Source organism: Fusarium fujikuroi, chromosome FFUJ_chr03, assembly GCF_900079805.1.
Source record: "Fusarium fujikuroi IMI 58289 draft genome, chromosome FFUJ_chr03".
In the NCBI taxonomy this organism is placed as follows: Eukaryota; Fungi; Ascomycota; class Sordariomycetes; order Hypocreales; family Nectriaceae; genus Fusarium; species Fusarium fujikuroi.
The window spans coordinates 1,968,204-1,992,065 of NC_036624.1; the positions used below are offsets into that span (position 1 = coordinate 1,968,204).

Sequence of the window (23,862 nt, forward strand, 5' to 3'; positions counted from 1 at the left end):
ATTCAAAAGCATATATACACAATAGAAACGAGACCAAGAAACATGCCATGTTTTCCATGAACATCCTGCCAAATGTGGTCGAAATTGACCCGTCTCGTAGCCGTATGTAATGCTGCAAAGCTCGACAAACTGATAATCAACAAGGTATCTTTGATGTATACATGTCTTCGTAATATCGTAGAAACGCTATATGTGCAATATAAATGGCGAAATCCAATCAGTGCTCTTGCCTAGAAATCCAACTACCATCAACTGAATCATCGTCCATATTCCAGATGAGGGATGATGACAGGACCATATTTAGTTGGTGCCGTGAACGCTCCATCACCCTGAACAACAAAGTCGACGGCCAGGCTCACCTTGGACAGGCCCTGTTGCGAGCCGTTCAGGCTGGGGTTAGGGCTGAACGGTGTCTGGGGCACTGCTGCCGCTGCGTCCTGGTCGTATGAAACAAAGGCGACGTAGTTTCGACGACCCATGAGCTTCTTGAGCTCTCTTGCGGCACCACTGGCATCAGAATGGAAGATCTCCATCATATCTTCTTTTGTGTCTGACACCTCGTGCGTTGACTTCTTGCCATTCTGAGGCACGTAAAGCGTCTTTTGGTTGTGCAGCATCTTGAGCACATAGTTGCTCTGAGGTGCCGCCACGATAGGGGACGAGATGATCTGGTACATGGTCTTGTGGTCACCTGGGTGCGTGGGGTCGTGAACCAACCCAGCTCCTGAGGCATTGACGTCTGCAGTAATGTTAGCCTGAAAATCTCAAGAACTGATTTGTGGTAGTCGACTTGCCTCCAGAGAGGAAGGTCATTCTAATTCCCTTCTGTTGCGAAATACCTTGCAGAGTTCGGATCAGGTAGGTTCTCTCTAGGTCCTTGGTGTCGTGAGTCCACATATCCTTGAGCACTTCTTGAATATCAAGCTCGCCAAACTGGTTCAAGACATTACCCATGAGACCAGTCTTTCCGACAGCCTTCTTCACCTGCGAGAAGCCTTGTGCAACCACATCTTTACCGCCGACTACGCCTGCAACGGAGCTCGTGACCTTACCCAGAATGTTGTAGGTTGTGTTGACTGCCTTTTTGCCCGCAGCCATTGTGTTGGCAAGGCTCTCCACGGTGTCAAGGCGTGGATACACAAGTGGTACCGAGATCATCCAGATACAATGCTGCACGCTTGGTGGAAGTGTAGCAACTTTGGGGAAGATCCCTTGGTATGTAGGGCCTGCCATTACTTGGGCTTGGGTACGCTCGGATCGGCAGTCAGGGCCAACAACCACCACAGCCGGTCCCAGGTACTTCACGAAATGCCAACCAGTTCCAGTGATGGTGAATATATCGTGATCGGTGCTGACGTTCCGTAGCATCTCGACAGTGGTATGGTGCTGAAACAACAGGTACATCTCTGTTGCAATTCGTCCAATGTTCTTGAACATGGGCGAAGATTGCATATAGTCTGGGTATGAGCCATATCCATCAAAACTATTCGGGTCAGTACATCTAACAGACTAAATGATAACAGTGCACTTACATATCGTGGTCATCAATCTGCAGAACATGGGGGATTTGCGCAAACGCCTCACGAAGAAATGGTTGATCAAAGTGGCTGGTGTAGTAGTGGAAGTATGCGTGTGCGACATCCTCTTCATGCCGTGCTGTCCACTGGACGTTCTTCTTGTTGTCACGTCCACTCATGGCAAGCCACTGCTTGAGGAGAGGGACTTCTTTCCACAAACGATCACCGTAGATCTGGTCTCCTAGCCCTAACTGAACATGAAAGCCACCACAATCGACATTCTTCTGAAGGACGTCCTTCCACATAAATCCAACCCCGCCAAGCTTAGCTCGCTCGTTCTGTGAAGTGCCTGCAGCGAAATCGTTGCCAGAATGTGCAATAAAGCGCCAGCTAGTCTCTTGACGCCCAGCCACCACGAATTCATAGCGTGTGCAGCCAAGGTGGGAGGTAACTGCGTATGTCCAACGCTCAGTACCAGCCTCAGACATGGGCAGTTCTAAATCATATTTATAAAACTTCCATCTTTGGTGTGTGAAAATTGGGCGAGGCTCGGCTTGTCGTGGATTGGGTGCCAGGTCGTGGCTTAGGTGAATATGGATTGTTGGTGGTTGAGGAGCATCTGTCACAATCAGAATACTACCCAGCCAAAGGCCCTTCTCAATATCCATGTTGACATATCGTAGATAGGGGCCAAAGTAAACACCATTCGTAGGTTGGATTCTATACATATCAACCCCTGCGCTCGGCGGAGGACCGGTAAACCCGGCGGCTGTGGGTGTTGCTGAAGCCGCCACACTCATGATACTCTCAGCATAACCAGGGGTATGCGGTGGGAACATCGGGGAGGCCATGGCCTGCTTACCAAACATCGGCGATGCCAAAGGGTTTCCATAAGTCGAAGCGGTTGGCGAGAGAGGAGCTTGTTCATGAGATATGGGGTTTGGTCCCTTAGGAAACTCCCACTGTGTAGCCTGAGATGCCAGATGGATATAGTAGTATTGTCCGGAATTCTGATCCAAATGGGCAATCCATCCCTCAGGCAAGGGTGGAGGTGAGGCAGGGTTTTGGGGTTCAAAGGTCTGGGCAGGGGCAACGACTTGCTGCTGAGACGGTTGCCCATTCTGCTCAGGGTGCGGTTCATTCGCAAACGCAGGGTGAGGGTCGTTGGCAAACGCAGGATGGCCTGGGTGCTGAAGAGCAGGTGAAGCAAGTCCACCAGCAATAGTTGAAGCTGCAGCTACTGCGGCGGCCTTCGTTGGCGCTGTCGATGCAGTCACCTGCTGGTTGGGTTGAGCAGCGGCAGAACTTGAGCCGGCTTGCTGGGGCCGTTGCTTCTCGTTGGGATAGGACGAGTTTCCACCAGGGTTGAGGCTCGAGTACGCAGGAGGGGGCGAGTTAGTGTTCATACGTTGGAAGTCTTGCTCCAACACACTGACTTGCGCCTGGCCCTGCCCTTGCCCTTGTGGCTGTGGCTTTTGTTGTTGCTGCTGTTCGGGTTGTGGGGGAGGACTAAACGACTGATGTGATTGTGCCGGACTCGAAATAGCATTCATGCCCTGGTACACAGTCGGAGGACCGGATGGTGCTTGGTCTGGGGTCTCGGTCGGTGTCCATGGTCGTTGAGGAGGAGGCTGGTTTCCGTACTGCGCGAGTCTCTGGGAAGCGGCCGCACTGGGGGCGCCTAGGCTGTTAAGGGTAGCAGTTCCAGAGATACCAGCGGCGGCATAACGGGCCTCGATAGCATCAGCCGGCGCCTGTCCTGGCTCCACAATCGGGGTTTCGGGAGGGGGAGGCGAGCCACGGCTTGCCCGGGTCGTTGAAGTCGAGGCAGTTGAAGCAAAGCGATTTACCCCCTGGTCGTTCATCTTGAGTTGTTGGACAGCGGCTGGCTTGGCCGGCGCATTGCTTGATGAGCCAGACGCAGCACCAGGCGGCGGATAGTACGTCTTTTGATAGCTTGGATAATTGTTGTTAGAGGAGCCAGGGCGGTGGCTATCGGCCAGAGGGCGCTGAAAAAGATCGGTGTCGGCGTCAGGACTTGTGGGAGAGCTGATGGGTTTTGGGGCAGCTCCTCTTCGCTCAGCAAGACCAGGTTTCTTTCCTGGTGGGCTAGTTTCTAGTCGAGGGCTGGTGTCGTTGTATGCGGAACCGAAGGGCTTCGCAGGAGTTGGTTTGCGAACGTCGTCGTCGTCCGGGAACGGCAAGGGAGCCGCAGAGCTGGAGGCGCCAGGAGGTAGAGGAAATGAGTGCTTAGAGACGGGAGATGTGGACGAAGGAGGCGCAGGGTATCGGAAAGCAGAGGATCTGCCATCTTTTGTGGGTTGGGGGCTCTGAGGTTTGAATATGCGCAAAGGTTCAACGGTAGGGCTGTCGCAGTCTTCAGGGGCAGGCTTGCTGAGAAACATCTCCTCATCCGGAACACCACGACTACGCTCCATCTTGATATGCGACGGCGCCTCTAATAGGCGACGGAAGATACGGAAGCGAAATGTGCGACAGTATGCGATGTGGTAGTTCCCCAATGATGGCGGGGTAAGTGAGCGAGCAAGTGAACGTCCTGTTTGAGCTTGATGACGCAGATGACGAGGCGCAAAGGAGGCCGCTGTAGCTGGCCTGTTCTTGATCAACAAGAACAAACTTGAGAGGTCAACAAAACTCTTTGGTGATGTGCCGTGTAGGTTTTATCTTGTTTGAGTTATTGGTTGAGCGGGGTTCAACCGTTTGAGCTGTATCGGCTGAAAATGACGTGGGCTTGTGTGTACCTTAGGTACAGGTAAGGCACTACCTTAGTAGATTAGTACCTAGGTATTCAGTGCTTTCCGTCTCCCGGGTGGTGGCGTTGGTTGTGCTTGTTTATACCTGATTGGATCGAGGGGTCCCAGCAGAGTAGGAAGGTAGGTCGCAGAAACGGCCGCGTCAGGTACAAAACTCTGATGTTGGTTTCACAAGAGTGAAAAAATGATAAACAAGATTCAGGGGAATTCTTTGTAAAGAACAAAAGCGCATGAAAGAAGAAAAAAAATTAGAGAGAAAAGGAGGAAAGGCAATCAAGAGGGGAAGAGGGTCTCTTCTGCTCAAGCGCCGTGGCCTGCTGGATCATACAGATTATGAGGAGCTTCCAATAGCAATACAGCAGTTGGGAGGCACCTCGTTAAAACGAAGTGAGGTGGCGTGGCGTGGCCTTCAACCGCAGGGAACTAGAGGGAACCTACCTATAAGTACAGGGGTTTTCTAGTACCCAAACTGAGGTACCTACCTAAGGTTTGATTGAAACGTAGGCCGTTACTTCACAGAATAGGTTCTACATGCAGTGCCTATGAAGTCCTGGTAGGTAAGGAAAGCTTGTGTCTTGCTATTCACCATCGTGGATAAAGGTATCTACCTGTGTAACTATTACCTACTACCGAGGTATTCTCCCGAGCATAATTGATGTAACCGCCCGAGTTAACCTAACAAGACACACCTTTCTTGTCCAGCGGTAACAACTTCAGGGGCATGAAGTACGTCGATCCCACAAGATAAATATCGAGCTCAGATACTCCGTAATCTCAAACTCACAACCTATGTTTCAAAAACACCAGGAAGGATGGCAGACTCTGATTGGTTCCGCTGAACAAGCTGTAAGCGCCCGAGAGCTCGAGCTAAAGCTTGGAAGCCATCAAAAGCGGGGCCTCGGGAAGAGCCTTGCAGGGTTTGGGGGCCAAAGAATAACGGGAGGGTGGGGCATTTGGGGTAAAATCATGGATCATGAGAGCTCTGTAGCTCATCATGGGTAGCGACATAGCCTCGATGCAAGCGCCCATCCTTGAAGCCAAGAAATGCATGTGACCACCTGTGTTGAATTTCAGGCGGCACATTAAAGAATTATGTGATAACTAAATTATGAGTTTTGTCGAGGTCCCTTACTTCTGTGATAATTAACACTCTTAGCGCAACACGGAGTAAATAGCTGGCGCGAAGGTAAGTCGAGTCATTGGAGCTCCAAACATGAACAACGATAGTCCTAACCAAGTCAAATACTTGACAGACGCAGATCATGACTCTTGTAAGGCACATGTCAATATGTCAACATGTCAATACTGAGTAGACCCTAACCAACTGGTGGCCTATGCTCCTATTGCCGGGGATTAGCTGATCATTGTCGAGTGGAGTGCAGGAATGCTGTATAAAGGATTGATATGGATGCAAGTGATTACTCTCTAATAGCCTACCAATGCATCCATGTCTATAGTGCTTCCTTCTCCTTGTAGACGTAGGTATTGTAAGGAGTTTACTGGGAAGTACTTAGCATGGATCTCGTGATTGAATTGCTACCGTAAGTTGTTGCCTTCTGAATCAGGATCAAGTTCATAATGGGTGTTTTCTCTGCCTCATTAACATATTTTGGTCAAGCAAAGCTCAGATCAAAGTCAACACTAAGCACTTACTGAGGTTGGGAGTACAGGTAAGGTACCTAGGTAGGTATGAATGGGTCTGGAGTGCCAGTAAGAATTACCTACTAACCTAGAATGAAAGAAATGTGGGTAATTCAGCCACTCAACGCGTCTCAACGTCTGAGACGCGCTTTCTCCAACGTCACCACCTCGAAATTCACAGGGTACCTTAGATTGAACACCCCCTATAGCTAATGGATGCCATTTACAACACCCACAAGTCCTAATCTCCAACATGGCTCCCACTCCGAAATCGAGCGAGAAGAAACAACGGTCACTGACTTCATTCTTCACACCAAAGACAGTCAATGGCTTAGCAGCAGTCTTTGAGAAGCAAAGCCGAGCACAAGCAGCCAAGTCCCAGTCCCAGTCGCAATCGCAATCGCAATCAGAGCCACAGTCATCCAGTAGAGATAACGAGTCGCAATCGCGAAAACGAGCCCCAGATGATGCATTAAAGGAGAATGAGAAGCCTGGAAAGGCTCCGAAAAGAGCTAGAGTTGATGACACCCCTGCCAATGAAGACACAAGCACATTTTTCTCCAGATCGAAAGCTGGCGATCAAGAGACCACAGGGACACGGACAGAAAGATACCGATACGACGGCTCCAGTGCACCGACCGCCCAAGACGGTAACAAGAACACGGAACCGATGCAGCATGAGGATGAAGATGCGGAAGAGAGGCGACAACACCAGGAGCTACATAAAAGATTCGTCAAGAAACTCGGCCATCCAGATGCACTCGCATGGCGTCGTAATCTCCAAGATGCTGCACTGGCGGGTGAAGATGAAGATGCCGACGCTGATGAGGAGGATGCTCCAGCCCCTGCAAAGACGAAGAAAAAGGGTTCCAAGACAGGCAAACTCACCCCTATGGAGATCCAGTTCCTTGACATCAAGAGAAAACACATGGACACAATCCTCATCATGGAAGTGGGCTATAAGTTTCGATTCCTTGGGGAGGACGCTCGCATAGCAGCCAAGGAGCTGAGTATAGTCTGCATTCCAGGCAAGATGCGTTATGATGAGCGTAAGTTATCATTCCTGTAGCTCTGGGCGCATCATTCTAACCTATTCAGACCCATCAGAGGCCCATTTAGATCGCTTTGCCTCGGCGAGTATCCCGGTGCACCGTCTTCCGGTACATGCAAAGCGCCTGGTAGCTGCCGGACACAAAGTCGGTGTCGTTCGTCAAATCGAGACTGCAGCATTGAAGAAGGCTGGAGACAACCGCAATACCCCATTCGTCCGTAAGCTCACCAATCTCTACACAAAAGGTACATATGTCGATGAGAATGGTGAGCTCGACCAGAGCGGTGGTTCGGGAGCCCCCTCGGGCGGCTATCTATTATGCATAACGGAATCCAAGGCCAAGGGATGGGGCACTGATGAGAAAGTCGATGTTGGCATCATTGCCGTACAGCCAGCCACCGGAGACATAATATACGACAACTTCGAGGACGGTTTCATGCGGAGCGAGATTGAAACGCGGCTCTTGCACATCTCCCCTTGCGAGTTCTTGATTGTAGGGGAGTTAACCAAGGGTACCGATAAACTCGTGCAGCACTTATCAGGCACTAGCACGAATGTTTTTGGTGACCGGAGTCGAGTCGAACGCGTCCCCAAAAGTAAGACTATGGCGGCTGAGGCGTATTCCCACGTCACCCAATTCTACGCGGACAAGCTCAAAGAGAATGCCCAAGACGAAACTGCCGCCGCACTTCTCGACAAAGTCTTGAAACTTCCCGAGTCTGTCACCATCTGCCTCTCGGCCATGATTAACCATCTCCAAGAATACGGTCTCGAGCACATCTTTGATCTTACAAAGTACTTCCAGAGCTTCAGCACACGCTCACATATGCTAATCAATGGTACGACCCTCGAAAGCCTTGAGGTGTACCGGAATTCTACAGATCACTCCGAAAAGGGCAGTCTGTTCTGGGCGCTCGATAAGACACTCACGCGCCCAGGGCATCGCTTACTCCGAAAATGGGTAGGACGTCCCCTGCTCGATCAACAACTTCTCGAGGCCCGTCTCAACGCCGTAGAGGAGCTTCTCGAGAAGCAATCAACCATCCCTGTATCCCAGCTCGAGTCACTTTTGGCCAAGACCAAAACCGATCTTGAACGCAGCCTTATCCGCATCTATTACGGCAAATGCACACGCCCAGAACTCCTCTCGGTGCTTCAGGCCCTCCAAAGGGTTGCGAGCTATTACTCAACCGTCAAGAGTCCTTCTGACGCCCCCTTCTCTTCCTCTCTCCTAAGCGATGCTGTCTGTGCACTTCCACAAATTCTTGACACAGTTGTGTCCTATCTCGAGCGCATTAACCTTGTCGCAGCCCGGAATGATGACAAATATGGCTTTTTCCGTGATGAATTTCAGACGGAGGATATGCAAGATCATCAACTTGGTATCGCTCATGTTGAGCACGAGCTAGATGGCCACCGTGCTGTCGCCGCTGAGAAGATAAAGAAGAAGACTGTCGACTATGTCACTGTTGCTGGCATCGAATATCTTATTGAGGTGCCCAACACAGATATCAAAAACGTCCCTGCTTCTTGGGCCAAGATTTCTGGAACGAAGAAACTCTCACGCTTTCACACGCCCGAGGTACTTCGCCTCATTACGGAACGCGACCAACACCGCGAGGCTCTAGCTGCCGCCTGTGACAAGGCCTTCACAGATCTGCTCGCCTCCATTTCTGCAGACTACCAGCCTCTTCGCGATGCCGTATCTGCTCTGGCGACCCTCGATTGCATTCTTTCACTCTCTAAAGTTGCCGCTCAGCCAGGCTACTCTCGACCCTCCTTCCTCCCATCAACCGCCGACCCAACTATCTCTATTACCAACGGCCGTCACGCTATTGCTGAGCATACTCTTGACGGCAGCTACATACCCTTCTCTACCAGCCTCATGCATCCTTCACCTCTCGCTCACCTCATAACTGGCCCCAACATGGGTGGTAAGTCCTCTTTCGTCCGCGCCCTAGCCCTTATAGTTCTCCTTTCTCAAGTGGGCTCGTATGTCCCAGCCGATGCCTTGTCTCTCACCCTCTGCGATGCTATTCATACACGAACGGGGGCGCGCGACAATCTGTTCGCTGGTGAATCTACATTCATGGTCGAGGTCTCTGAAACAGCCCGTATCCTTCGAACGGCCGGCCCCCGAAGTCTGGTCATTCTCGACGAACTAGGCCGCGGTACCAGTACTCACGATGGTGCCGCCATCGCTCAGGCTGTGCTGCAGCATGTCGTCACTGAAACCCGCTGCCTAACACTCTTCATCACGCACTATCAAAATCTGGCGCGGGTAGCTGAAGGTCTAGATGGTGTCAAGAACGTTCACATGAAATTCAAGGCAGAGAAGGGAGAGGATGGCGAGGAACAGGTCACGTTCTTGTACGAAGTTGGCGAAGGTGTTGCTCATCGATCTTATGGCCTGAACGTTGCGAGGCTCGCTCGTATTCCCAAGAAAGTCATCGATGTTGCTGCCCTGAAGTCGGGGCAAATGGAGCAAGAAATGAAGATTCGTCGCTTCAGGGGTGTTTGCCGTGCCTTGTCTGACGTAATAGATGGAGGGCCGGATCATCTTGACCAGCTTGTATCGGGCATTGAACAATTGTAGATAAGATCACAACTTTACTACGTACTGTTTGGGGACTCGATAGAGGAAAGAAATATAAACCCAATGTCAGAATGACTAATTTCCCATACGATGCTTACCATGTCTTCTGCTTTGAAACCCCGTAACTCCAATGTCAAATGATACGTCCGTCTCCCTCGGACACCAAAGTCCCCCTAGTTATTCTTTTCTCATGACACCATTTTATATGCCTCCTCAAAGCCCCAGATTCCCCATACTGATCGTCTGAGCGCCGCTAAACATTGTCCCAAGTTAATTTAAACTCCTAATTGTGTCCCCACCCGGTACCATTTTGTTGAAAGTTCAAAAAGAAAAATAGAATGTCAAAAACGCGAGTCGGTAAAAATAGGCGTCAGGAGTCGTATGGAATATGTACAGCATTTTCATGTCATCTGGAGCGGTTAGAGCTTTCTTTTAGTGAGTACGATGAAGACTGTCAGCCAGGTGCTTACCTCGGTGGCTGCAATGAGGGTTGAGAACAACGATCTATCATGGCTCGCCATGATCTGGAAGACTGGCGAACTCCACTGATGTATGTGGATCTTGTGATTCTCGTTTGTGCCTGTAGGTCCACAAGGCACATGTCTTCCCTTCTTCGGTGCTCATCTTGTCAGTCACATTTGTGAGTCGTCCACTGCAAGGCTGTGGGAGAAGTCCAGGTCATTTTCTGTACCGTTCAGGTTCCAGGGTGCATGCATGCTTAGCTCTTGCTCCTCTCCAAGGCCACCGTTGTTCTCATTTGGCTCACAAATTTGTGCCTGCGGTGTTTTCATTCCTCTGTCATTGTGTAACTGGTCTTGCTGTCGGTTGATAGAAGTAAATGGCAATGGGGAGAATGTTGCATTCGGTGTAGCTTGGCTGTAAGGATTCAAGAATGGCCTGTCATGAGAAAAAAGAGGATTGGTTCCAGGCACTCCCATGAAAGGACTGCTGTTTGTCCCTTGTGTTACATCTCCCGTGATTGATCCCGTGTAGTCTTCATGTTTCAGCTGGAATCCATAGTCTGCGGCCAATCGAAACTGATCTGGGCCAAGTCCTCGATACTGGTCAAAATTCGGAGGGACGAATGGAAGGCGTGACGAAGCATTGTAGATGGTAGCGTCTTTCAAAGCATACGAAGCTTCTACATGACTGAATGTGCCTGTTTGTGTGTAAGTCCAAATCCAGGATCCCCAGTTGTGAATAATGGCGGCTCAGGTGTTCCTCAAACTTACCCGGAGGGAATGATTCAGGTCGAAGCGTGTTAGATGTTTCTCGGCCTAGAAGTTGTCGTGGCGCTAGATCTCTTGGATGTGGCGTGGGAGAAACAAGATTTGAATGAAGAAAGTTGTCAATGCTTCGAGCCCCATGCTTCGTGCGAAGGTCGAATCTAGTTTCGGTGTCAGTTTTTCGTACAGGAGCGGCACAAAACCTCACCTTCTATCATTCCGAGTGACAGGAAGTGGAGGTTCACTGATCGAAGCTTTCATTTCGTATTAGCGATTTTCCCCTTTTCATTTCGCACAATACCCACCTGGCCGGTCCTTTTCATCGCGGAAAACATCGTGGATAACTTGCGGTTTGTCTGGTGGGGGATATGTCTTGGGTTCTTTCTCGCGATTTTGTTTCTTTGTAGGGTTTGTCTTCTTTCCCGTGCCAGTTTTGGGGCCACGAGCAGTACTACGGCGTTGCTTGGGGGCGTTGGCCGAGATTTCAGCAAGAGGTGTGACCTTTTTGCGCTTCGTTTTTGGAGCTTTTCGTGGTGGTGTCTGACAACGTACGTTAGCATTCGGAAGGGACTTTCTCTCATGGTACACACTGATTCTTCCTGGCCAGGAGCAGGAGAGGAAGCATCATCATACACGTCCTTCGTCCTTTCAACCTCTAGTTCAGATGTCAAGATGACTTGGGTAGGTTCGATACGCTCCGAAGCCCTTTTCATTCTGTCGATCACGGACTTAGGCTTCTTTTGGTTCCGAGTCCGCCTCATCTCGTCGTCGGCGAGATCCATTTTCCCCATTCCTGGCCACACTTGGCCCTTCAGCGACATTGAGTCGGCTCCCAAAGAGAGTTCTTCTTGAACATCTTGGTCTTGTTCATGGTCAAAGAAGCCTGGGAAGATTGGGAAATCGTCGAGAATTCCGTCTCCTTCGAGCTTAATCGCGGGGCTCATTAATGTCTCCTGTTTAACCTTCCGCTTGTTTTGCTTTCGACCATTAGAAAAGGAACAAACACCAGAAGAAGATATCACTACCTTGGCAGAGGCGAAATTGGTTCCTTGATTGCGCCGGCTACGAGCCTCTTCCTTCAACTGCTTTGCTCTCATTCTATCAACCAACAGTGCCTCGATGCCATTTTGGGAGTACTACTCCTCATAGCGTTGAAGTTTAACCGCAGCGGTAATATCTTGGTGAGCCTTGAGCTTCGTTTGGGTTTCGTGATGAAGGTGTCCTTTCGAAGCGATATGAGTAAGAAGATGTGAGACGTCCGAAAAACGAGGAGTCTCGGGGCACACGGAACAAAAGAGTGGGATGTGTCGACTAATAGAGCTGGCTGTATTGTCTCCTGGTATCGCTGTAGTAGCCATGACCTAAGCCACAACGTTATTATCAGTAACCCCTTATTCAGTAACGACTCAGGGCGGATTTTTAACAAATTGACTGGGCTGTGGTACCAAGGGGGCTATCGATGGCGTATAAAACGGCTTGCAGAGAGTTATTCTCCTTGTCTGAGAACGAATGGGAAAGGGCTGACAGACAGGCCAAGAACAAGGGCAATAGTGATTGCAATGGGTTGAGATGGAGATGGAATCAAGGTCTGGGTCGAAAAGAGCAGGTCTTGTGCAAGTGAAGATAAGGCAAAGTACCTTATGTGATCGAGAAGAAGGGAAAACAAGTAGCTAATGAAAATACGAAGGGAAGTTGCTTACCAGCTGTGGCTTTGTGGGCTTCCTACTTCGAGCCATGATTGCGGTTTATAGCAGTAGAAGCTGAACTTTCGAACTGATGGTGCAGGATCGACTCCTTGTTGCTTCTCGTGGGTAACAGCCGGCCGATGGCAGAGTGGAAGGCAAGGGAAGGCTCGGCTTGGAGACTTTCCCGAGCGCAGGTTACGAGGAAGTTGTGACGTCTTCGAACTTGGGAAGAGCTGTCTACCACGAGATCAGAAGTCACCTGCCCTGCTTGCCTCGAATTGCATACCTGGATAGCAACGGTTTTAGGCGGAGAACTCGCGCGAAAGATGATTATCTCGATATGTGAAGGGCAGCAGTCTGCGGAAAGGGTGCAGAAGCTTCCCATACCTCTTGGACCTTGATCCTTATTGTGTCTAGATCAAAGCCCGCTTCCTGCTTGTTATTGTTTCAGACAAAGTCAAAATGACATGACGCTTGAGAAAGAATCCGGTTTCTCTAGGTAGATAGCCTCAATACTGTAGCAGAAGCAATTAGCACGGTCGTTCCTGATTCCAGGGCCCAGGTCTTCTAAGGTTGTTTACAGTCAAGGAAAGCCACCATGACTCTCATCTTCCCAGTTATTTTGTCATTCAAGCGGTACCTGGGTACGTAAGGTAGGTACCGAGGGAGAAGAGAAACATTTGAAACTCACCGTATCTTGGTAGGGATTGTCCTGCTGGCAGCAAGAGCTCCCAAAATAATGCTGTAGGGAATAAGTTTCCTCAAGCAGCAATACCAGATATGCGAAAATACCAGAACAGTCGAAGCCGAAAAGTAAGGATTGAAAGACTCCTCGGAGGTGTGCTCAACGGCAAGACTAGAAAAAGGTATCTACCAGATCTACCTTGGTAGGAAAGGAGATGAGCAGGCTAGTATAGGTACTAGGTGGTTGAAGACAATGGAATATCAAAGGCAGAGGAGATGCAGGTGATTCGGATGATTTTGATGCATCTCATGGAAGTCATAAGGTAACCTTAAGGTAAGGTACCTACCACTGTAGAGGACGAGAAGTCTGGGGAAGGAGATGAGGGGTGCTTGAAGAGGGGCTAGCCAGGTCTGACTTTCAAGGGGGAAGGAGCGTGTCGGCAGGTGCCCTTAAAGCCTTGCGAGCCTCAGGAAACATTCTGAGGCATGAAGAACAGGCACGGATTTCAGCTGAGTGGCGCAAGGAACAGGAGGCCAGTAACATTCTATGTCGGAGGAGACGGCCAAGCGCTTCTCTTCATATGCTAGGTCCCAGTATTGAGAAATGCCAGGGAAGTATGGGATGACAAGAATGCGTGTATAATTGTGGCCAAGGAGCAAATGTTTACAGCACGAGGAGAGCCCGAGGGTAAGCTAGGCGATTGTGTCTTCGTTGGCAGGAAATTTTCTATTGACATTGAAAGATCCATGGATACTTAGGTGTTTTAATTAAGGGCAATGCACTATCGGTCTAACATGATCAGGTTCAAAGGGGTAGGTAAGACCATCCATATCTATCCAGGTTCCGTGATATGAGGCACATGTCTTGACAAGCTCAGTGTCGATGAATGTTTGAAGGACTTCACGGGACGAACACCACGGAGTCAAGCGATGTCCCTGAAAAAACCAACAGTTCCTCTTCCCTCAACCATATTCACATGCTATCACAGAGCAACGTCGTAAGCATGTGCTATGAATGGTCAGAGGGTGGTGGCTGGCACCATTGTGTTCAGATGTTGGGGAAAGACGGGCTCATAGACGGATAGACGATCAGCCGAGAAGTCTATTCGTTATCGTCTTGGGCATGCAATATACTGGATCGACTGCCTCAAGACCTGGATAGCCCAGAAGACTGAGACCACACAAACCGAACTGGGTATGCCAAACATCGACCATATTACCAGGTCGATCAGAGATGCCACCAGTTTCGGTATCTTGACACTTGAGAATGAAAGCGATAAGCGCATCGCGGTCGATCCAATGTGTGCGCTCGATCATGGCGAGACTACTCAATACCCACCAGCTGTAGCACACATCCTCGTCTTTTTCAGGTCGACCGTTAAGGCCACCACAGGGAACTTGTCTCTCGCTCAACCATCGGCCAAGCTTCTCTTTGTCCACGAGATCAAGCCGACCAACTATTGCAAGGGCGGCAACGCAAGTAAAGATCTGACCCGAATGCGACTCCGCACCAGGCCTTGTTCCATAGCCACCGTCAAAGTTGGCACAAGCGATAATGTGTGCAACGGCCTTGTCAACGTTGACAAGGGACATAAGACCGAGTAGGGACAGGGCATTGAATGCACCATACAAGAATCGGGTATCCTCCTCGCCCCATTCATCCCCGGCAAATGTACCGGTCTCTTGATTCTGCAGTCCCGCGATGACTGTTGGCGGTCAGTGAGTGCATAGGAGGCACTGTGGACCTTGCAAAATACCTACACTTGCCAATCTGGTTCTTGCCTTTGCCTTTTGTTTCCAGCTGGTCGAGAGCATCCGTCATGGCGAGAATCTGCACAGCACTTACTGTGGACAGCATGTGAGCATCATGGCCAGGTGCTGCACCGAACCCGCCATTTTCATGCTGGCAGGAGAGAATGAAATCGATGACCTCCTGTCGAGGGAGAGCCTCTGGCCGACCTAGGAGGAAGAGTGCGTTTAATCCCCAATACAAGCCATTGAGTCGCAGATGCTCGGTAAGCCAGTAGTCGAGCTCATCCTTTCTTGTATCCAGGCTCTGGACATACTTCACATGAGCATCGACAGCGAGTTCTGGACCTTTTTGGTCTATCGAGTCTTGGGACATATTGTCAAAGGATGGAGTAAGTTGAGCGAAGTCGCTGAGGTTGACACGGAGAGAATTTTCTATGTAGGCTGTTACGTAAGCGTTGCCTGGCCAGTGGTCAAGGCAGGTGGTCGGTCAAGGCGAGAAACCTTACCTTAGTAGGTACCTACCCTTGACCATCTACTCTCCTACCTACTACTACCTACTTACCTACCTTACCTACTAGGTAGGTACTTATGCTAGCATTACCTGTACTTGGTAGGCAGGTCTCTGTAGAGTAGTAGATAGTAATTGATAAATATCTATATTGTTGCAATAATAATGTAGCCATGTTTAAAGAATTATTTGAAAATCGAGAACAATTAAATGTACCTGAAAGTCTGTAAAAGTGCACGACATCAACCCTTACAAGTTGTTTGACTTGCAATTTCATGGATGCGGTCCAAATGCATCAAAACGAACAGAGAAAATGAACGTAAATGGAATTATTTCATTCAGATGGAAGTCGACGATACGTACTAAATACTTGCTCATATCCAATATCTAATTTGTTATATGGTGGGATAATAGGTAATGCGACTTAGAAATACAATGTTGGCCCAGCCGGATTGTCTTTAATAATTCAAGAAGGCGTGAAAACTCCACAAAAGCATCCTATGGAACATATTCCACTCCCATCATCCACTGCAAGTCGTCAGATAGACAACCTTGGTACCTAGAGAGGCGACCACCATATCCTCCCAAATAATGCACAAAGAATATTTCAACACCAACGATGGATGTAAAATCGCATTTCAGTCTTCCTTACCACTGAAGGAAGTTACAGGAGTTGCACCTGAGAAATGTGTCCTGCTCATGCACGGCTTCAGTGGCTCTAGCGATTACTTCATCCGCAACTTTACGTCCCTGAGCAAATCACTCTGGGTTCTTGCCCCAGACATGCGAGGACACGGGGACTCCAGTCAAACTCGTGGTGGTTATCACATTGCGCGCTTGGCGGCTGATCTTTCAGGTCTTGTTGCTCATATACGCAAGACGGCATCTGTCAGTATTGTGCCTGTTGGATGTTCGATTGGCGCCGCCGTGCTCTGGACTTACGTGGAGCTCTTTGGGTGCAACGATTTTGCGGGATTTGTATTTGTTGATCAGGCACCTCTGCAAGATCGTTCAGCGTTCGATGGATGGGACGAGACCAAGGCACATACTGGATGTTATGACGAGAAGACCATGCTTGCCGCACAATACAACTGGATCAATAACCCTGAGAAGGCGCATATCGACCTAGCGATAGGCTGCTTAGGATATCGATATGCCCCAAAGGAGGAAGACGGGATTTCGGCTGAGCAACAAGCCAAGGATGAAGCCTTCTTTACAAACATCAGTGCAAAATGCGACCAAACATGGCTAGCACGACTACTGGCAGATCATACTCGCTTCGACCACCGAGAAGCCATCGAAACAATCACGGTTCCGGTGTTGGTTATGGCCGGTCGACGATCAAGCTGCTTTCCACTCGAAGGAATGCTCGAGAGCGTGAGACGTGTAGAGAAGTCAAGACCAGGACTAGCAAGGTCATCGGTGTTTGACTCCGGACATTGGCTATTTTACGAGGAACCAGAGAGATTCAATAAGGAGATCACAGAATTTATTAACTCATGCTAGATGTCGATTGGGCCAACAGCAGCTGTTTGGTTGGAGTCCAGAATTGGAATGAAGACATAGGTAGTAGCTACGACCTAGAAGAAAATAGAAAAGTGCAATCTGCTAGCTGATCAAGTGCAGGATATTGTAATGATGAAATAATTGGCAAACAGCACAAAATGACCGTGAAACATGCATCACTTGGTTCGGTTACCCAATCGTTGAATCTTGTGGTCAGCGTACACACCAAGCTTGCCACCATGTGGTTCGGCCTGACCACCACTATGTTCTGCCCAAGATCGCACGTTTCGAGACAGCAACATGGCTTGAGATTTGGGCTAACCAAAGATTGGGAGAAAGCATGGGAAGATATTACTTGCTTATGCGATACAATGCAAGAATGTTGGTTTAACCAGGGCATCATTGTAAGGCTGAGATGATGAACAATGATCATTGCAACACATGAGACGAAGTTGATCGTCTGCACTACGTTTCATGTAGGTTGACACTCTTGGCAATGGATAGCTATGTACAGGAGCAGCCAGGGCCAACTTGACAGGGTAGCAGGGACATCATAACATGGGTTGTCTGCCAAACCAAGCAAGATGGGCAATCCACATTTGGCAACGGTCGGCGGCTGAAGCTGACGACGTCAAATTTTCCAAGTGGGTAGTGGGTGTTTGTCTTTGAATTGATATAAGAGAACATACGACGCTGGAAATATGCAATTTCACTAAACTCATGAGTGGGATCCATGAGGCCTCATCTCGTCAACTCTATAACTCGATCCATCTGCACTTTCGACAGGTAAGCGGCTGGCATGTGCCGCACCCCATGTAGTACGAATGATATCGACTTTCAAGGCAGAGGTGTCAAAATGAGGTTTCGCTATCTCGTGAAGGGTGTTGCGCCTTCGAAAACAGCATCCCGTCCGTCCCCCCCATATCGATAATGCATCATCCAAAGAAACGGGAGTCGACTGGAAATTGACTTTGGGAACAGAGACGGCAGAACCCAAGCCTTGTACTTGGAAAAAGCCCGAGCCCTCCACTCTGTATCAAGGCTAAGAACGCCACTGCTGCCGGTCATCCAGGAACTGCCTATGATCCCGGAATGATGGAGCCAGTGGCCAGGTTACAATTCCAGAGAAATTCCAAGAGAGGCAGTTGACTTTGATGGAGCCATGTTGGCGTCAAGGGCCTCTAGTTTATCGCAAAGTTTGTTGCAAGTGACACAATAGGTGCTGCCGGTGAACCGCAGTAGTGAATATAAATGAAAAAGCGGCCTTTGAAGTAGCTAAATCGCCCCCAGAGACTCGGCTTATCTGTTGCCAGAAAATGCAATACGTATTACAGCCATCTAGTTTCATATCATGGTTGCAGCCCTGAACAGAGCTCTTTCGTTCCTGGTTGCTCCATGGCTTTTGGGCGCATCTAGACTTCCGATGCCTGACGCCTTGGCTGCCAGGCACCTCGGTTACTATGGGACTTTTGCTGTGTTTCTCTGCCTCAGAGTGGCCAGCTCACGACTCGGAGATCAGGACTAGCTAGAACCCTCATGATGGGACGAAAATACAAGATGTGAACGAAGAATCAACCCCTGGGTCGAGGACGTTTCCAACAGATATAGCGGGGTAGAAGGGCCTCAGCGTTGGATCCAGTGAATTGATAGACGTGGATGCGATGTAAGTTCCAGCCTACCTTAGTACCGAGCTAGCCTATCTTCGTAGGTGGTTGGCGTCCATATTCTCTATGGAAACGGGCTGTTTTAGGTTGCCAAATTTCCAGTACCTGTCGGTATCGGGCATCGGTTACAGAGTCTAAATTTGTGTAGGTCGTTTCAGTTTCGCACGTATCCATTACATGCAGCACACTTACACACTTGACGCGCAACGCTCGATTTGCGGTACTGTGCTGTATCTGCGAGACGTAATATTTGCAGATGTTCCTCATAGTATTCATATACCGTTTGGTGAGAACGAATACCTATTATCCGCAAGCTGGAACCCGAAACCACCTTATCCGAGCAAGGTTAAGTTGGTACTAACCCAGTACCTGAGACTGTCTGTACATGGGTTCCTGATGGCTGAGGGTGCCTGTGCCTTAGTACCTAAGTAGATAGTAGGTAGGTAGGTACCAGGTAGGCACTAAGGTAGCATACAGATGCCTCTTATTGTGGTTGGACTGGATTGGATGTAACCCCCATTTACTCACAGAAGCCCCTCGTGATTGAACCCCTGGCAAAAAGCAAAGCAAGTGCCACAATATAAGCCGACCTTACCTTAGCTACCTTAGTGAGCAGGAAAGCTTCTAACAGTAAATCAGGGTGCCAAAAAAGATCAGTCTAATAATCTTCAATCTTACCTAAATCTATATAAAATCTGCCCTAAGTCTATACTGGATTTATCCAAGTCTTTTCGTCATTTGCTAGCATAGCAGTCAAAGGTTGTCTTGCCTACCTAAGGCCACCCTAATAAGCAGGCCGTCAAAAGCCAAGACTTGGTCTTTGTTCGTCCCTTGTTCCTGGTCCTTCTCCGTACAACGTCCCACATCCTGTCCCTTGCTTCTTTTGGGATCTGCCAACCCTTGGACATTATCAGCTGCACTGCCTGACTAACTGCACGCACACTTCAAGGATGCACTAGCTACCTTACCTACTCTGATACCTGACCTTTACTCGACCGTACGCAATCGTTCCGTGAAGTGGTCAACAGTAAGCTTTATATGCAGGCTTTTACCTCGTTGATTGGAACAACTTGGTTACTCGGGGCTACCGACTGTTGTGTATCCAGCGGCACTCTTCTCCAAAGCAACCTGCTGACGGCTGGGATTCGGACATTTTTGACACACCAATGCCGGGCATTAGTATTAGCCCTACCACGATCGAAATATTGGATTGATATTACTACGGATATAATATTGAATGACCAAATTACTGAAGCCTGACAAAAACCCAACGCAATACGACATTACCAAGGACCTATCTAACAGTCGACAGTGCACCCAGCTGCATAGCATAACACGATACAACACCACAACAACACCGCCTGCAGAGGCGAGAGGGCATTTATTTCGAAGCTACAAGACCTTCCCTCTTACCATCTTCAAAATACAGACCGACCTGCTTCTTCTCCCTTTTCCTTTCCCTTTTTTGCCCTTATATTCTAGTTCTACTTCGACCTCCGCATAGCTTGGCTTCTGCCCCCATGCTTTCCACCTATATTGGACTCCCCCTGACCTAGCTACACAACAGTGACAACCAGCACTACCACCACCACTAGAATCGTTGACGCGCCCACCTCCTCCTCAACGGCCACCAATTGTCAAATCCCCGTTCTCTATTGCCCTGACCACATCTATTTTCTCCGGCTTGAGGTCCTGCCTTCACAGGCTGGTCTTGCTCAATTATCCGACTGTGACCCGCAACAAGATCGGATTGAAGAATAGAGGCACAACAGACCGATCCCCCCCTGGCCCGCTGTTTGAACCCCCTCCCGTTTCGCCCACCGTGGGAGTGGGAGTTTGCGAAGCAGGGCCCGCGTTTGTGTCTACGTCTGCGACAGCGATTGTGAGACTGCGCCGTGAGCAGACAGGATTCAGAATGGGTCGTAAGGCGGCACCGCAGCCGCTGGCGCTTTCGTCTCAGACTTCGCCTCAGGCCCAAGCCCAAGCACAATCCCAGTCTGAATCTGGCGCTGCTTTACGCAGTAGAGACGATTCGCCGACTGCTGAAACCGTTTCTCCAGGTGTGTCGCCGGTCGAGTCCAAATCGCCCCGGTCTCCCCGCTCCTCTCCTTTCCATAGTCGGTTTTCACCCTTGAGAAACCAAGGTGGAAAGCACAGGAAAGCGTCACACACGACATCTGCATTAGCAGACGCAACTGCAGAGGGGAAGCCATCATCGTCAACGCCACCACCACAACCATCAGCACCGGTGCCAATACCTGTACAACGGCCCTCCACTGCCACAACATCCACCGAATGGAGTAGGGAAGAATCCGTGCCAAGACAGCCTTTACGGCAGACGCGCGAGGATCCCTCGACCTATCCCTCTATCTCTTCTACACTTGAAGACCATCTACCTGATCCACTAGCAACAACTGCGGCTACCACGCAGTCTAAAGCGATACAACAACCAATCCCAAGCGAACTAAAGAAAGGTGCTAAAAACGGTTTCTTCCATTTTAATAAGCAAAACAAATCTGCAAGTCAGTCTCAATCGCATGCCCACCACCGTAAACAAACCGAGACGAGAGCCCAGGTATTGTCGAGGGGCAGTGACGGATCCAATCGACCAAGACACGGAGGTATGTAAACATTGAGCCAAGCTTAGTTGGGACGATCCATTATACTTTAGCCATCGCGCGCAGGCTAGGTCCATGACCAACTGCTGACATGATGCAGACAAACACGATCCAAGCCCAAGTGCCTCATACACCGAACATACTCTACACAAACCTGTCTCCGCCGATCCTCTTCGAAGCGACTTGTCCTTATCATCCGCTGGCGACTACGATACCGTTTCACCTCAGTCTTCAACAAAGAAAGGGAGGTCGAAGCCTTTTGGTCTACTGAACCGCAGCCGATCCAATCGCGACAAGGAAGACGCCAGCCCCGAGCTGAACCCGGCCTCTTCTCGTCAAGGCAACGAACCTGAACTGCACCTGAATTCTGTGCCGTACAAGACTACGAACCAAGGTGGTGATCGTTCTATCAGAGACATGATGAACTCTGCAGTCCGAAATCGATCCGAGGACCGCGCGCCGAGAGATTCGTCTTCTACCAGAAGGGCACAACGCGACAAGGAATCAAAGACCCAACCGTCCTCCCTGAACGAGAACGGAGGCTCTTTTTTCAATGGCCTCAAGACCTCTGGTACCCGTGCCGCTGGCATGCTGAGTGACCGTTTTTTCAACAAAAGTGGGCGTGGTGGTCGAGAAGATAAGGATGCTCTTGACGATGAACATTATCAAATAAAAGTTATCAACTTACCACTAGTTGAACAAACACGATTGACGAGAATATCAAAGCGCCTCGAGGATTCAAGGGATAAGACAGAGTTCTGGATGCCTGCCTTTCCTTGGCGAGCAATAGATTATCTAAACTATAAGGGATGCGAAGTCGAGGGTCTTTATCGTGTTCCGGGCAGTGGGCCTCAGATCAAGAAATGGCAGCGCAAGTTCGATGAACGTAAGTTAATACCATCTTCCTGATAAGCGAAGGAACTCAAATTAACTCGGAACAGAATTCGACGTCAACCTGTTCAACGAGCGCGATCTTTACGACATCAACATAATTGGTTCGATGCTAAAGGCTTGGCTACGAGAACTTCCCGACGAGCTGTTTCCTAAAGCGGCACAGGATCGAATCGCGAGAGAATGCGCAGGTGCTGAGGAAGTTCCTGAGCTACTTATCGAAGAGCTCTCGAATCTCTCCCCTTTCAACTATTATCTGCTTTTTGCCATTACCTGCCACCTCAGTCTTCTCTTAGCTCACTCGGATAAAAACAAGATGGACTTTAGGAACCTGTGCATCTGCTTCCAGCCGTGCATGAAGATCGACGCGTTCTGCTTTAAGTTCTTGGTGTGCGACTGGCGCGACTGCTGGAGAGGATGCAAGAACGAGGCCAAGTATATCGAGGAGGAATACATGATCTTCGACCAGCCTCCGCCAAAGGGTCTCGCTGAACCAGCAAAGCCAAGACCACAAGATGAGTCGGAGGACGACCGACAACAACTCTCCTCTTCGGGGAGCAGCAAGCAGTCAGGCCGCCTCAGTCCCAACGACCAGCAACCAAAGCTGAAGAAGAAACAGCTCCAGATATCCCCCTCCAACGGCAGCGTCGTCTCGAACGAATCGACTGCCCCAACTGCCTTGACCATCAATAGCGACCGCGAGTTAGGCAGAACCTCGAGCGAACTGCGGCCTTTGTCGCCCATTATGCCTTTATCTCCCCTCGGCTTCTGAAGTCAGAGACATCCTGACGATACGCTGCATTCCGCAAGCATATTCACGCCCGGCTACCCATGGAGGTGGCCAAAAGGATAGCCGAAGCAGGAAGACCATACCTCAAAGGAATAGAGGTCTTTAGGCCCCTGAGGGATGAGAATGCACCAAGTGCCTAATTTCTCTCAGCGCCTCCTTGCGACTCTACCTCGACTGAGGGTAAATGTGTCAACTATCAACCACGGCCTCTGCTATGATAGAGTCTGACTTCATCCTTCGGCGATAGCCCATTCATGATGGCACGCCCTTATGACCTTGCCATTCGATTTGATGGCGCATTTTTGGTTGCTACTAACGCCTGGCGTTTCTGGACAGTGGTCCAACAGTTTGGCACGGTTTGGCAATGTGCAATCGAGCAAAACATCCAAGGAATGCTTTAAATTTGGCCCACCTATCCACGGCACCAAGCGAGTGATGTTCTTGACCTGCACTTTGTCTTTTCTATTGTTTGGTATACCCCATGATGCATTTTGAGGAGAATATCGTCCAGGGGTGTCTTGCACCCTTTGTTAGTGGGGGATCTTGTTTGAAGTTCCAGCGTTTCTGATTCTGATGATTTATTGACAAACATACTGCGTCTTTGCCCAATTTGATTATGTAGCTCGCTATCGAGCACTCTGATGAGGCAAGCTGCCTTGATAAGAATCGTGTTTGGCCGTCATGCTGCAGTGAAATGAAGGCACGCCAAGCAAGAGAAGAGCATGGAGATTACCAAAATATCGAGTATATCTGTTTCTGATGACTAAAAACCGCTGGGAGGGGGGTTGTTGGGTAGCAGAGTTGAAATTGGCAGAGGTTACCTCCTACTTAGTAGATAGTGCCTGGACATTGGTAAATATACTCTGCCGGAAATCGCTTATCCATTAATTGTATAGTCTTCATCAACATCAACTGTCACGTGGGAGGAGAATCCTTAGTTGTTGTATTTCGTCGTGACG

General features: G+C 49.5%; 6 protein-coding genes; 3 read left to right on the forward strand and 3 right to left on the reverse strand.

Moving 5' to 3' along the window:
- Positions 1-257: 257 nt before the first annotated feature.
- Positions 258-3,955, reverse strand: FFUJ_02733 (related to WW domain protein; the record flags this gene model as incomplete). XM_023574500.1 has 3 exons in its annotated part: positions 258-739; positions 840-1,483; positions 1,533-3,955. The coding sequence occupies 3 exons, from the start codon at positions 3,953-3,955 to the stop codon at positions 258-260; spliced, it is 3,549 nt and encodes a 1,182-aa protein (XP_023427843.1).
- A 2,230-nt stretch (positions 3,956-6,185) lies between these two features.
- FFUJ_02734 (related to DNA mismatch repair protein) lies at positions 6,186-9,579 on the forward strand (the record flags this gene model as incomplete). XM_023574501.1 has 2 exons in its annotated part: positions 6,186-6,981; positions 7,031-9,579. 2 exons carry the CDS (start codon positions 6,186-6,188, stop codon positions 9,577-9,579), a joined length of 3,345 nt encoding a protein of 1,114 aa, XP_023427844.1.
- Positions 9,580-10,211: 632 nt separating this feature from the next.
- On the reverse strand, positions 10,212-11,902 carry FFUJ_02735 (uncharacterized protein; the record flags this gene model as incomplete). XM_023574502.1 has 6 exons in its annotated part: positions 10,212-10,738; positions 10,812-10,966; positions 11,014-11,059; positions 11,111-11,345; positions 11,396-11,782; positions 11,831-11,902. The coding sequence occupies 6 exons, from the start codon at positions 11,900-11,902 to the stop codon at positions 10,212-10,214; spliced, it is 1,422 nt and encodes a 473-aa protein (XP_023427845.1).
- Positions 11,903-14,263: 2,361 nt separating this feature from the next.
- Positions 14,264-15,299, reverse strand: FFUJ_02736 (probable Rab geranylgeranyl transferase type II beta subunit; the record flags this gene model as incomplete). XM_023574503.1 has 2 exons in its annotated part: positions 14,264-14,880; positions 14,936-15,299. The coding sequence occupies 2 exons, from the start codon at positions 15,297-15,299 to the stop codon at positions 14,264-14,266; spliced, it is 981 nt and encodes a 326-aa protein (XP_023427846.1).
- Positions 15,300-16,025: 726 nt separating this feature from the next.
- Positions 16,026-16,940, forward strand: FFUJ_02737 (related to non-heme chloroperoxidase; the record flags this gene model as incomplete). Its single annotated transcript, XM_023574504.1, has 1 exon — positions 16,026-16,940. The coding sequence occupies one exon, from the start codon at positions 16,026-16,028 to the stop codon at positions 16,938-16,940; it is 915 nt and encodes a 304-aa protein (XP_023427847.1).
- A 3,579-nt stretch (positions 16,941-20,519) lies between these two features.
- FFUJ_02738 (related to GTPase-activating protein beta-chimerin) lies at positions 20,520-22,885 on the forward strand (the record flags this gene model as incomplete). XM_023574505.1 has 3 exons in its annotated part: positions 20,520-21,225; positions 21,323-22,108; positions 22,164-22,885. 3 exons carry the CDS (start codon positions 20,520-20,522, stop codon positions 22,883-22,885), a joined length of 2,214 nt encoding a protein of 737 aa, XP_023427848.1.
- Between the last annotated feature and the right edge of the window lie 977 nt (positions 22,886-23,862).